General features: G+C 38.8%; 1 protein-coding gene across 2 annotated transcripts; it reads left to right on the top strand.

Moving 5' to 3' along the window:
* Positions 1–4,987: 4,987 nt before the first annotated feature.
* Positions 4,988–13,536, top strand: LOC145487066 (acid-sensing ion channel 2-like). 2 transcript variants are annotated; one of them, XM_081465777.1, is made up of 8 exons: positions 4,988–7,029; positions 8,099–8,429; positions 10,175–10,395; positions 10,884–11,031; positions 11,432–11,488; positions 11,623–11,785; positions 12,237–12,328; positions 12,781–13,536. In XM_081465777.1, exons 1-8 carry the CDS (start codon positions 6,487–6,489, stop codon positions 12,912–12,914), a joined length of 1,689 nt encoding a protein of 562 aa, XP_081321903.1. In that variant the 5' UTR covers positions 4,988–6,486; the 3' UTR covers positions 12,915–13,536. The 2 variants fall into 2 exon arrangements, with proteins under 2 accessions (XP_081321903.1, XP_081321902.1); XM_081465776.1 differs by having other exon boundaries at positions 12,237–12,868.
* The last annotated feature ends 31 nt before the right edge of the window (positions 13,537–13,567 follow it).

The following is a 13,567-nucleotide window of genomic DNA, read 5'->3' as shown; positions in this document are numbered from 1 at the left end:
TGTTTGTTACAAAACACATTAGAAGCAGCAATTTAGTAGTAATGAAAGTGAATATGAAGTACATGATGAATCAAAATTATTTCACAATGTGATTATCAATTAATTTGTGCAATTAATGAATAGCGTAATATTGTAGCTATTTTAGCATTTACTTTTACCCACAAATACTTAATCAATACCATACAGTGAGTTCTTTTCTTATGCATTTTTTAGCTGTAATTTTGATGTGGATAAAAAATAATAATTAATGTACTTTCATTTCACGAAGAATAATTGATCGTCAGACAGATAACATCTAACACCCTTGTACCGCCGACACCCCACTGGTGATGTCAATTGAAGCACAATGCATCATGCTAAATATCAGAGTAGTTCTTTAACCATGCTATCAACTTTCGAAAAGTTAATTATTGCCATGAGGGTGCATATGCGATTTATCTTCATATTTAAGAACATCCTTAGCTCAAGTACTTTATCCCGCATTGGCAGCGCATTGTTGAGAATTGTTGAGAATCGTCGGTATTCATGTGTTACTGACCCTAGGCAAGCCGAGTCGAAACGAATGATATCCACATATTTGCATCGTTAGTATTTTGTCTTTCCACTACCAAACAGCCGTCCAGAATATGAAAAATCTCATGTCAAAAACATTCCATTAAGTATAAGCATAAACTTGGCAAGCTAGTTGTGGAAATGTCCAATAACTTAGTCTACGGAATAAAGCTAAAGCCCAAACTTCAAAATCAATTTTGCTGCCGATTTCTGTCTAGATGATTCACGTGGAACATCTACAAGTAGACAGTACTTACAGGTGTGTTTCTCGAATGCATGTTTCCGTCATGTTCTTATGTCGAACTCCTTTCAATTGTCTTTCGACGATGTGACACCCACGTTCATTTTGCAAATCCACCAGTCGAGGTGGGTTACCAGTTCTCAAACGTAACACGACGCAGGCCCACAAGTGGATCGCTTCCCTCGAGGAAGTGTCGAGGAACTAACGTTTAAACGAGACGATGGTACTTCTTTTGTCGCATGAACTGGTCATCCTTCGCACATTTGCAGTTGCTGAAGCTTGGTTAGATAGAATTTAATCTGGAAGTCAGCCACGCCACACGCTTTTTCACGGCATGGAACAAATGGGTGCACGCGAAGAACCAACGAAGTCTAATTGCTTGTCGTCGGAAAATGACGTGAAAGCGGAACTGCTGGTCTCTGAATCTCTGTATCTTAATTTCAAAGTGAGGATATTATAACGATACTCCGGTCGCGTCCCCGCAAATAATAGCGCCGCTATGCCTGACGCATTTAAATGCTTTAATTTCTGAGTGATATCCAGCAACTTTGAGGGAGAATGTTTTGATGCGAATAGCTTCAGAAATATCAAATTCAGTGTTAATGGCAGATAGCAATTAGTATGAATTCTCTAAAGTGGATCTGAGACTTAGCTTTGGAAGAAATCCCAAGCAAAAGCGACAGTTGCGATAGTTCTTTTTTTCGATATTAGACGAAAAAATTCAACAACGTAATTAGCATATACCCAGTTTCGGCCCAGCGTGCTGCTTGTAGTTTGAAATTTGCATCAAATAACCACCTTCGGCCACAAGTCGCGTCGACTGATGGCAAACAACAGTACAATAACTCCATTACACTAACAACGTCTCGGCAGAATTTAAATTAGTTTCATGAGGAAAAAAATACCAGTGAGGAATTATTTCTTCCGATGAGCTTTCTAACTTAAATATAGTTTATACTTTCTTGTAAATTTCCCAAGACCAACGTGGTATCAATTTTTTTATCTTTCTATTTATCCGAATTTTCCTATCAAAATAAATAAAAGTGAATAATGAATGAACAAAATAAAACTGGAAGAGACAACATATTGAAAATTTTGATGGATTGAATCGAGGCATGCTGAGCAAGAATAATGAAACTATTTAGAAATTAAATTCAATTAACTTGCAGGAAAAAGATATGAATATCAAAGCAGGCTTTGCACCCTCAGTTTTCATTTGTTTTACTTAAGATTTCTTCATAAGAAAAGCAAAAACGTGAAGTTCTTTTTTTTTTTGCTGTTTTTGTTTCGTTAAACGTTAATTGCATTTAGTCTATCATATCTAACCATCTATTTTGATAAGATCGACTTTTTTTCAACTTTTCATGTTCAAGTATAACATTATATATGACCATGGTATTTGTGCTATTACATTTTCCCACAAAGCCCACACAAGGAATAGATTTGCAATGTACATTAACCATCATAATCTCACTATACCTCTAGACCTGATTGCCTCACCACACTACTCTCTCTTTCTCTCTCTCTCTCTCTGTTCTGATTCAGTGATTTTTTTTTCAAACAAACCCATTAATCTACTAATACTTCTTTTATTGCAGCACACACATCGATGTATTTCTTCTATTCAAACGGGACATTTGTATCACGTTCTCCTTGCTCTTAAAACCTCGTAAAACAAACGGACAAAAAGAAACAAGAAAATCATGAACTCGGTACCAGCGTGGAAATGATGTAAAAAATGATGCACTCTAAAATTCTAAGAACCAACATGAAAGGAACTGAATAGGTGTTAGCGACGAGAATAGGTTTTTCGATCAAACTGGGAGGGTACGACAATACCCAATGAACACGGCGGATTAAACAAACCCTGAGCGAACAATTAAGTTTGATTTTTCAGCTGATATATATTTGCACTTTGCAGTTTGAAATGCCGAATACAATTGCCCTACGATTAGCTTTTTGGAACGAAGACTGATAAAGACCTGATTGGCTGTCTGTGACGTTGTAAAGAACGTGCAAAGGTGATAATAAGTTATATACACGATCCTGACAAGTACATTAACATCTAACAACGAATTCTTATCGACCGGTTTTAATTGGTTTGTGAGCTTCATTCCTCAGAGCTTTTTTAATAAATATATCATAATACACTCTACTTTGAGCCACACTTATCATAAAGCCTTACTGGACCTAAAAAATATCTTAAATTCAACCTATAAAGACTTAACGTGCAATTATCACTTCCATATCTATCAACCGACTATGCGCTACACGAGTTATTCACCACAAAACGTTCGATTCCTTTATTTTGCCCTGAATTCATACCAGACATGGGATTCATTTTGAAATGAGAAAAAGTACATTTTAAATTTATCGATATTTGCATCTCATGAAAAATAACTGTTCAAACAAAGATTAGCGTTTATCTTCCCAATACCACAAGTAAAGAGCAGCTGCTTTGCTTGAAATATTTCCTATTCCTAACACAGACCTATTTTGTTCGCCAATAAATTATGCATGTAAAAGCTACGTCTCCAAACGAGTCTTGATCGTATCACAAAGAATAGTTCTATATGACTGAAAGATTAAATTGGACTTTTTTTTCGCCTATAAATGGAACATAATAAAACTACACCAATAAATGTGTTCTTTGTCTTCAATTATCTCTTTTCCTCCTGGTTCTCTTTTATTTAAATGTTTATGATGTTTATTTTTTCGAATCGTAAGCAATGCATCTTTGAGCCAAATAATCGATGCTTTGAATTTTTTCGTTCGCAATGACATAGCGTTTTGTGAAGTCATTAAAGAACGCTTGTTTACCGCCAAAATTCCACTAGAATAAGACAGTAAAATAGTAAACTAAAGAAAACACTCCTGAAGCGCGGTCAAAGCGTAATTACAAAAATTTGCAATTGACTTTCGGACGGTTTTGTCAACACGACTTCGTCTTTTCTATCTTCAGAAAATAAACATGATTGAACTTGTCAAAATACAGGATTTGTCAGACCCGTTTCATGAGCGATATTTCAAGATATCTTTTGAGAAGAAGTATGTTACAGGTGAAATATCCTGCTGTACTTACCTCATGTTTTATGCACGCTCGTTCATGTACGCCACAGTATCTCGCTTTTCTCAATTCACCATATCACTGAATCGGATACTCCAGTCTGGATAATAAGCCGTATTAAACGCCAATGAGACTTCGGACACGATATCTTCCCTTTCCTCAAGGCTTTTGACGCCCTGATAGGAACTGTTTAGTTAACGTCTTTGTGCTCTAAGTAGAGTTCCTATTTATCGAAAAAATATTCAAACAAATTAAAACGCAAAAATTCAAAAGCTCTCTTGAAAGCCGAGTACCCCCTTCCGAGAGCGAATCTTGATATTCAAAGGAAGAACAGAATAGCTAGTAATGACCTCTTGGAAAAAATAATGGCAATTGATATTCTGGGACAAAACGCGATAGTTTCCCCATTTAAATTAATTCAAAAAATATCTGAAGAATTTATCAAGGAAATCTTCACTGATGTGTGACTCCTTACCGTTTGACTTTGTCCAAAACACAATGTCATTTGATTTTATGATATACAGAAGACAGCTTCTCGTCACAAATGTGCACGTCGTCCCTTACCAATAATGGAAATTAAAATGGCTTAATTTTGGAAACCGTACTTATTTATTACAAGATCGTGTGAGGGCGCCGCAAATTATTCTTTTAATTATAGGCAGCTGACTGATTTTCTGTTTTATATTATTATTATTATTTTTTTTGTTTCAAACCGCGCTGATAATAAAAAAAAGTAAAGCTTCATACATGTGCACACAACTTTGGGTGTCAAAGTCGTCTTTGTGTCAAATTTAATTTGAAAATTAGAAAAAAATATAGATCCTTCTTGCGCTCAATTGTTTTGACAGGCCGAGCTTTTATTACCCAAATTTATCAACGACACTACATTACACATTAAGGGAGAGCCATGGAAGACAAACATTTTCCACGAAGACAACCTTTTTTTTTCAATGAATTATTTTCCACTCGTCACCAACGCATAGCTTTCGTGAAGACAGTAAGCTCAAGACGTTTTATGGCAACAAAAACGCAATTTAAAAAGAATATCCTGTGGAATTTGGATCAAAGAATCTTTTTCAACCTGAAACTAAGGTTTATCGTTTGGGAATAAGGTTTTCTGTGCCAGATTTGAAATGACTGATAGCTGACAGCGATACATTTCGTCTAATTCTGGCATTGAGAATTTGGTGATAAATTTATTTTGGATTTTTTTCGTTTTAAATTTTAATACAATTTTTGAAATTTATTCGTTGTAAACTTAACACTATCTCCACCAACCACCTTTCTCTGAACGACGAAAGGCCCTGGGAACAAAGTCACTGAATTCTCAATCAATAGACCATATTCGTATTCTCGGTATTGGATTGGATCTAGCTTGCAATGGAGGTTCATGCGAGGGAATATCACTAAAAAGATATAAATTTCATTTACATTTGGAAAGACTCCCCGCATTAGCCTCACTTGCAAGCTAGTTCCAGTCTAACACCGAGAATACGAATGTGGTCTATTGATTGGAGAGTGTTGGATGATGTGTAGGTATAGAAGTAACTAGCCTGGGTACAAGTTAATTTTGAACAAACATGGCGCCCACGCTTTGTTTGTATGTTTGTATGGAAAGTTTGAGTTGTATAATGCACGTTAACACTGAGATAGATTTCCCGGCTATATAAAAAGGGAAAATGTAACCAAAGTTTTTAGAATGCCCGTAGCCGCCACACAATGCGACAATGCTTTGGTAATATGTTAAGCCCTTTTACACCGAGTTTTCCACCATCAAGACCAACGTAATTTTAAGAATATATTATTTGTAAGTAGAGCTTCAGGAAATTCACAGAGTGATCGATATCGGCGACTGTCTTGATTGATTTCCATAGCTCGGATCACAGTAAGCGCGCTTTGAAGTCTGGCTACATAAACTAAGACTAACAAGTGGAAGGCAGCCAGCATGCAAATGACCAAGCAGTATACAAATGCTAAACAAAGACTCTTAAACAAAGGCAATTCCATGGTTATCTACTCAGTGTGCTGGATGTTACCCATAAGACGGAAAAACAAAACCTCGTGGCTTTACAATTTGCATTTCAGTTCATCCAAGACGGTGTTTGCACAAAATTTACCGGTACCAGAATTCCATTATGTCATTACCGTACATCGTCAAGCAGTTTCAGCTGAAACATGGTTGATTCATGTATGGTTCATTGAGCACTGTTTAGCAAGGGCAGGTGGGACACCGTGCCAAGCCACCGTCAGACAGAAGTGAAGAAAAAATAACTCGACACTGTTTTCGCTTTTCTCTAACGAAGCATTTACACTGACAAATTGATGAAAACGTTTCACTAATGAACGTAAACTAGTTCATCTGGAAGAGTTAATTCCTTTGAGAGCAGCGTTTTATATTTTGCAATCGCGGCATTTCTTTGACGTCAATTGATTCAGTGACAGTGAGACGTTTGTCGGACGCAAGTTTCTCCTCGTAAAATTGACACCGAATATTTAACATCGCAAGTCGTGCTTAAACGTCATCTGGGAGAACGAATTGATCATGGGAATTTTTCAAGAACACAGAGAAAATGGCTAATGATATGTACTACCCAACGGCACGGTCAGCAAATAATGGTCGCTAAGGATGCCCATTGAAACAGATTATTTGAACTCTAGGGGCTACAATCCCTTGGAATTCACAACCGATAAAACAGTCGTTGAAGAAGTCTTAGTGGTCGTAAAAACACAGCACACCTCTTTGTTAGAAATACTGCAGCGGGGTTTCGTAGACGCACACAATTTCGCAAACATGGCGTGTCCGCAACAGTCACCGAAAAAGAAGAAACACAAAGATGCTAACAGCGACGAAGAAGAAGACAAAGAAGACGAGATCCCGACAACTTACGAGTTGTGGCAGGACTTCTTGCATAGTCTCACACTTCACGGATTTCGCTTCATTTTCGAGGAAGGGCCGAAAATTCGCCGAGTTATCTGGCTCATTATCCTGATACTTGCGGTTATGATGTTGGTATTGCAGAGCAAGAAAAGTATACAAAAATACTTTGATCGCCCAATCACCACTACAGTACAAGTGGAGTTTCTGGACGAGATTATCTTTCCCGCCGTGTCGATTTGCAATTTCAACTTGTTTCCTTACTACCTCATAAATGGTACCATTGGAGAAAAGGTAAGAAATGTTTTATGTTTACCGACACATGGATATTTGTATCAAATTTTAAACTAAAACGCTCAAAACACGGTTCAACGCAAGTTCTCCCAACTGGTTTTCATATCAGTACTGTTACAAAGGAGAGGTTGATTATGGACTTCATTCTCATGACCATCTCGTTTGAGGGGACTGCAGGACTAAGATGGGAAGAGGAATTTGCTATATTTTCACTAGGAAATAGGATTTGGGTCACCAAGACTGGGTATCACAGAAAAAAAAAGAGTATGGGACCGGGATTTGGGCTGGCATACGGGATTTATTCCACCCCTAACCCTTCAGAGCCATCTGGTTTTGATTTGAAGTATGATCTTAAGGAAGTAAAGTACATTTCTTATTCGTTTGGATCAATTAAGGTACATTCAAACAGCTATCGTACAACTGATTGCTGTTGGAAGACAAAATATCAACAACATCACGCCATCGATCAATATTTTCAACAAAGGAACTCAACAACTGAATCAATTCCTTGATTTACATGTCTTTTACCTAAGTTCACTATGTAAACAGGTAATGATAAAGGCTAAAGAGGAAGAATTGCTTTCCTAGCCATTATAAAAATCCGATTGTGTACGTATTTATAGTAATTAAACAACCAGCTACCAAATGAATGCACTGTCGAGTGTGGTGTAGCTCATTGGTTACTAAACCTGATGAAATGTGGGCTGAGGGAGCATTGTCCTTGTTCCATTTACGATGTCATCCAGTAAACAATACCGAGAAAAACTAGAGACCTAAGCTGCTGTATTTTTTCGCGTCCACAATTTTGCTTTGTGCATGTTCCTGCATGTTCCAATCGAAACATTTAGGTTTTGTCTCGAAGAGGAAGAAGTGTTAGTATTCTCCTTCAAGTGACGTTTGCGCTCGTTTGGGGATAATCTCTCCAGAAAAAATGACATCTGTAGCATTTCACTGCGTCTCTTTTAGGTACCCTCAGCGTTTGAATGGCTAAAGCGGACCGAAAATAGAGAAGAAGACGCAGAAGGTTATTTTAACTGGCGTTAACTTTTGTATTCCCCTAAATCCACAGGTCATGTCGATTCTAGCACCTCAAAAGTACATCGACAACAAGGAAGAAGTGCTGTTCGCGCGTTCGCCGATCCCGAACTTCCTCAATTATCTTCGTCGCCGTCGTCGCGAAAAGGAATCGAAGAAACCCGACGACGATGATGACGAAGATGTGCTCGATGACACATCGTTCGACTTTGATGACTCTTTCGATTTCGCGCAGTTCGTCAGAACTCACGGGCATCGAATTGATCACATGATCAAGAAATGTCGATGGAAATCGCAGCCGTGTGGGCCTGAGAACTTCACCGCGGTAATAACTGAGTTTGGTCTTTGTTACACGTTCAATTCAGGTGGGTACAGTTTAGGTCAGAGTTTTATGTCACATCTCAGTCTCGCAGCCGTTTATAGGAGAACCACCAGTAACACAGAGGACATAGTTTGGCACTGAAACAACGTTAAGGTGATGCGCCCCAAAGACAAAGAGAATTAGGGACCCAAAATGGACGGTCCTGGTATTCCAGGACAAGTAGAAAGTCATAGCTTCCCACTTACACCACGATCGGTTTCAGCGCGCCTTTCCAATGAATGAGTTGCCAGTAATCGGATACCCGTGTTTACGCGAAGAACTCTGGGATCGTCAGGGGGCAAACATTGCTAGTCGCTAGAAGGAAATGTATGACGAAAAGTTGTTTCGAGGTACAAGAAAACAATTTTTGAGAGAGATCAACGCTTTTTCACCTTCGTTTTTATCGCGAATGGATTTGGGCAATGTTGATATGTGGAATATGTAAGTTTTTGTTTGAATAACCGTGAAATATGTGATAAAACCTACCGATAAACTCCGTTGCTTGCGTGAGGTTTATTGTGAAATTTACATCGCGTAATGGTCTGAAAATATTACAAAATTAATTAGGTATAAATCGAGAGGAAATAACCCAGTAAGGCCTTTAAAGTTGTGTACAGGCTACTTTTGGCTTATTTGAAAGCTCAGTCATACAAATAATACTGGAAATAAGCCCGGTGGCGATCATTGTACTGTCTGGGGTTGATTTAATGACAAATGAGTCCGCGCGACTCACGCTCTGTGGCTACTGTGTTGCTCAAAGCCTTTGTTTTACTTTTACAAGCACGTATTTCAGTGATTTTCCTTTTCTATAACAGATCAAGGGTGGCTCCTTGAATATATCTTTGAGTATTTGTATTTAAAAGTGCCATTTGTGCGTGATTATGCTTTCCAAAGTTTGGTATTGACGGTTGAGTGAAATTGCCCGACACAAAGGGTAGTAGTTCCTTCTGCAATTTTCGATTTCTGTTTCACAGCATCTTTTCTGTCTTTATATTTAACTTCTCGGAGGGTCTTTTCTACCATTTGCTCCGGGTAGCCTCTCGAGATCAGGCGTGTATTGAAATTTTCAATATTCTCTTCAATGTATTTCACAATAAACCTCACGCAAGCAAAAGGGAGTTCAGTTTATCGGTAAATTTTATCACTTATTTCACGGTTGTTCAAACAAAAACTTACATTTTCCATGTATCAACATTGCCAAAATCCATTTGCGATAAAACAACGGCGAAAAAGCGTTGATCTCTCCCCAAAACCATGTTTTTGGCCGTCGAAACAACTTTTCGCTATACATTTCCTTCTAGCGACTTGCAATGTTCGCCCCCTGACGATCCCAGAGTTCTTTGCGCAAACACGGGTATCCGATTACTGGCAACTCATTCATTATTCTATCTACATGGAATTTCTTTGCATGGTAAATTCCACTGCAGAACTATTTCAGAACTATTTTAACATGAAGAATGTTTTGGGTTCGAAATGGGAAGAGAGGCAAAAGCATCTGAAAAAAATGACTTTGCCTCCTCTCCCTCACCAATGCTTGGCGGATCTAAATAATAAGGCTTAAGTTTTTATAAACCCTTTCTTCGTAATCCGTCTCAGTATTCTCCGCTCCAAAATATTTCCTTGTCCCTGTGACTTTACCAATTCGTCTTCAGTGTTTACCTTCCCGCATAAACTACTATTTTTAAATGTTTGACTGGCTTAATGTATCACGACATAACTTCCTCAAATGGCTTATTTCCTGTTTAACAGGTTTAAAGGGTCACCCTCTTCTAAAAGTTCAGCGAGCAGGAGTAGATTATGCTCTCAGATTATCCCTCAGCGTTCAACAGGATCAATATTACGGATCACTGAGAGACTCGTCTGGGTTCAAGGTCATGGTGCATGACCAGGAAGAACCACCACTGATCAACGAACTCGGCTTTGCAATTCAACCGGGGACACATACATTTTGTGGGCTCAGGAAGGAAGTAGTATGTAAACATTCTCTTTGTGCCGTGTGGCGCAGTTAAGGTCATTTAAGTACTGTTGTAAGGTAAATACATGCAATTTAAAACTAAGGTCGAGATCATACGAAACTAGGGGTTTTCATTGAACCAAATTTGTCCTAATAAGCATTAAAGATTTAAAACGGGTCACAATCCTCCGTATGAAAAAAGATGGCTGCCTCACATTTTACCACAATACCAAGCGAGCCTTACACAGCCCATAAAGTACAAGAAAAGCCAGATTTTTACATATTTGTTCCAGTGTTAACGACATAGTGTATGCTAGGTTTGAACGTTTTACAACTTTTCTGTACGTTTGTGTAAGCTTTTTCAAAGTTTTCGTGCGGTAAGAGTTATGGCTAGATGCACCAGTCGCCATCTTTTTTTTCCATCGGAGAATTGTTCCTACGAATCATCTTCGTTACACAAGCACAGTTATTACAGTTGTGGATTTCTTTTTCTTTTCGTTTCAGATGCATAATCTTCCGCGTCCATTCAAAACAGCATGTGAAGACAAACACTTAGCGGGCTTCAAAAAATACACCAAGTCTGCTTGCCTCCTGAAGTGCCGCGCTGATTACGTCATTAGTATGTGTAAATGTAGATCGTACGATTTGGAAGGTAAGTCACAGAGAAATCAATTAACTCGCTGTGTATTTCACGGCATATTCCACTTAAGCTAAAAATGTAAAGTCTGCATACGAGCCAAGTGGCCCATCAGGCCGACGCTTATCTCCGGTTTCTATGTAATATGAAGCGACTAGAAGTGTTTCTACTTCCCCTCATGGGATTCTACTCCATCCCAGGGTTACCACCCATGAGAGTTATGTAATCCCAGAGTTACCACCCATGAGAGTTCCATGTCTTGCCCAAGAACACAACACAATGTCAATGGCCAGAGCTTGAACCCGGACCGCTCGATCCGGAATGGAGCGCACTAACCATGAGGCCACCACGCCTCCACATTTTCCACTTAAACCAGTGAGCTATATTACATTCTATAAAAATTTCTCCATTTCAGGCGAAGCCCCGCCCTGTCTACCACAGGAAGTCAAAAATTGCGTTTGGCCTGCCATGGGTAAGTTGAAGAACCTGGACGGGATTAGTTTGAAAAGGAGCTTTAAAACATCTTTCTATTTGTTCTTAGCTCTTGTTAACACATTGTTCTAAGCAAGGGTTGAATCACAGTTTTGTCTCTTAAACAATATCCAGAAATCTTTCGAAATGAAAGCAACAACTGCGAATGCCCAGTCCCCTGTGAGATCACCAAATACCAAGTACAACTGAGTTACGCCCAGACCCCTGCCAAGCATTTCTCCGAGGTACTGGCGCGGAGAAAACATGTTCGAAAGGACGTCATGAGACATTACCTTAGGTGAGGAACATCAAAGATACCTAACGTGTTAACTTGAGGACAGCTTTTAGAAACATTTGATGATAATAAGAATCTATTCGCCAGATGACGCAAACTTGAAACATGAATTAATGACCTTTTAACCAAGATTTCCAACTCAAACGAACTCATGCAAAATAGTATATTGTTTATGGCCATATTATCCTGTACTTTATTACGTATTTGCTCTAAAATCACTTCAAATCGTTACTCTTGGCAAGGACCAGAGTAAACGACAACTGTATTTAAGCTGGCAGCTCCAGCGAAATTTAGGTCGTTGTTAAACCACCCTTTGATCTGACCGAGAAGTCAGATGTAAATTTGACGAGTTATTCTTTCCAATTTTCTTCGGTGTTGCCTATCGAAGGGTTCGATATTTATGTTAAAGGGAAAGAAAATAGAATTTCATGGAACGAGCGTTATCTCCTAACAGGGACAACTTCCTCGAGTTAGATGTGTACTTTGAGGAAATGCAAGTCACTCTTATAACCCAGCGACAAGCATATGATCAGGAAAGTTTGTTTGGTGAGTTATACAGAGCTACTCCGTCACATGAGCACAATAGTCCAAGATGTAGTCAATGCCAGGCTGCCTGCCCGCCTGCCTACCTACCTGTCTGCATGTCTGTCTGTCGGTCGTCGGTCGTCGGTCGGTCCGTCTCTCTGTCTGTCTGCCTGTCTGTCTGTCTCCGTCTTCCTGCATGTCTGTCTCTTTATGTTTGCTGGTTTTTAATTGTTTAATTGATTCATTGTTTGTTCGCATGGCTGTTTCTTTATTTCTTTTATTGGTGTTTCTTTATGCACAGCAAAATATTCTATTTTCTTTGAAAGCGATTATTGCTCAATCTAATGAGCAAGGTCTTACATATAGTAGGTATTAGATATGTAGGCTGCCATGGCATAGTCAACTCTCATCACGGAAACTATGCTACACTTAATCATGTTATTTTTATTTTTATTTTTCTAATTTGTGTTTAGGTGACATTGGTGGTCAGGTGGGATTGTTTCTCGGCGCCAGTATTCTCACAGTGCTAGAATTTGGTGATCTGGTGGCCAGGATTATCGTTAATAAAATAAAACAAAGGAAACGCCGGCGCACTCGAACTGTTTGATATTGGGAGTTCCCGAGCGGATCTCTGTCTAATGAATAACTTCCACGAAGGTTTCGATTCCGGTTGGCCTCTCGGAATAACATAACCACCAGGAAGAACTTCAGATGTTCTTGTTGAAAGTTACACAAGTGCTTTGTAGTAACTGGTACCAGAAGAGTTTTGGCTTTCGTCGTCCACTCAAAAATAGCGCGAAATAATGAAACATAGGTTACTACAGACTGACCGATACCTGTTGACCATGCAGAACACTTCACATAAACTTTCACAATATGTTAACAGAATATTTGGTAGCTTGGCAATCTTTCTGACAAAAACCGGAAAATTAACAAGAGACAGGTGATAGGTCAACAACCAGCGCTACTCTTTTTGTAGTACAACAGTAAACGAAGAGAAACGCATTCAAGGAAATTAGACAGTGAGGTGTTCAAAGTAACTTCCGTTACTGTTAAAATGCAATTTTTCAGCAGACCTTTCGAGCTACCAAACGGTATCAACTCTTACGAGAAACTTTGAGATAACTCTGAAAATCAGAATAACACCTTTTTTTCAGCTCAGGCGCGCGATTGTTTAGGTTTCAAGATTAACGTTGCGACTTGTTCAAGTTGAAAAGGTATAGCATGCTTTACAAAAACAATTGCCAGTACTTTTTTTTA

The sequence above is a fragment of the Orbicella franksi genome, chromosome 5 (genome assembly GCF_964199315.1).
Source record: "Orbicella franksi chromosome 5, jaOrbFran1.1, whole genome shotgun sequence".
Taxonomy (NCBI): domain Eukaryota; kingdom Metazoa; phylum Cnidaria; class Anthozoa; order Scleractinia; family Merulinidae; genus Orbicella; species Orbicella franksi.
Note: the sequence above shows the minus strand (reverse complement) of the source record. Positions and strands in the feature narration are given on the sequence as shown.

Coding starts and splice junctions, on each gene's coding strand:
- LOC145487066 (XM_081465776.1), top strand. CDS start 6,487: ATGCCCATTGAAACAGATTATTTGAACTCTAGGGGCTACAATCCCTTG. Junction 11,489..11,622: donor TTGCGTTTGGCCTGCCATGG/GTAAGTTGAAGA, acceptor AACAATATCCAG/AAATCTTTCGAAATGAAAGC. Junction 11,786..12,236: donor GTCATGAGACATTACCTTAG/GTGAGGAACATC, acceptor ATCTCCTAACAG/GGACAACTTCCTCGAGTTAG.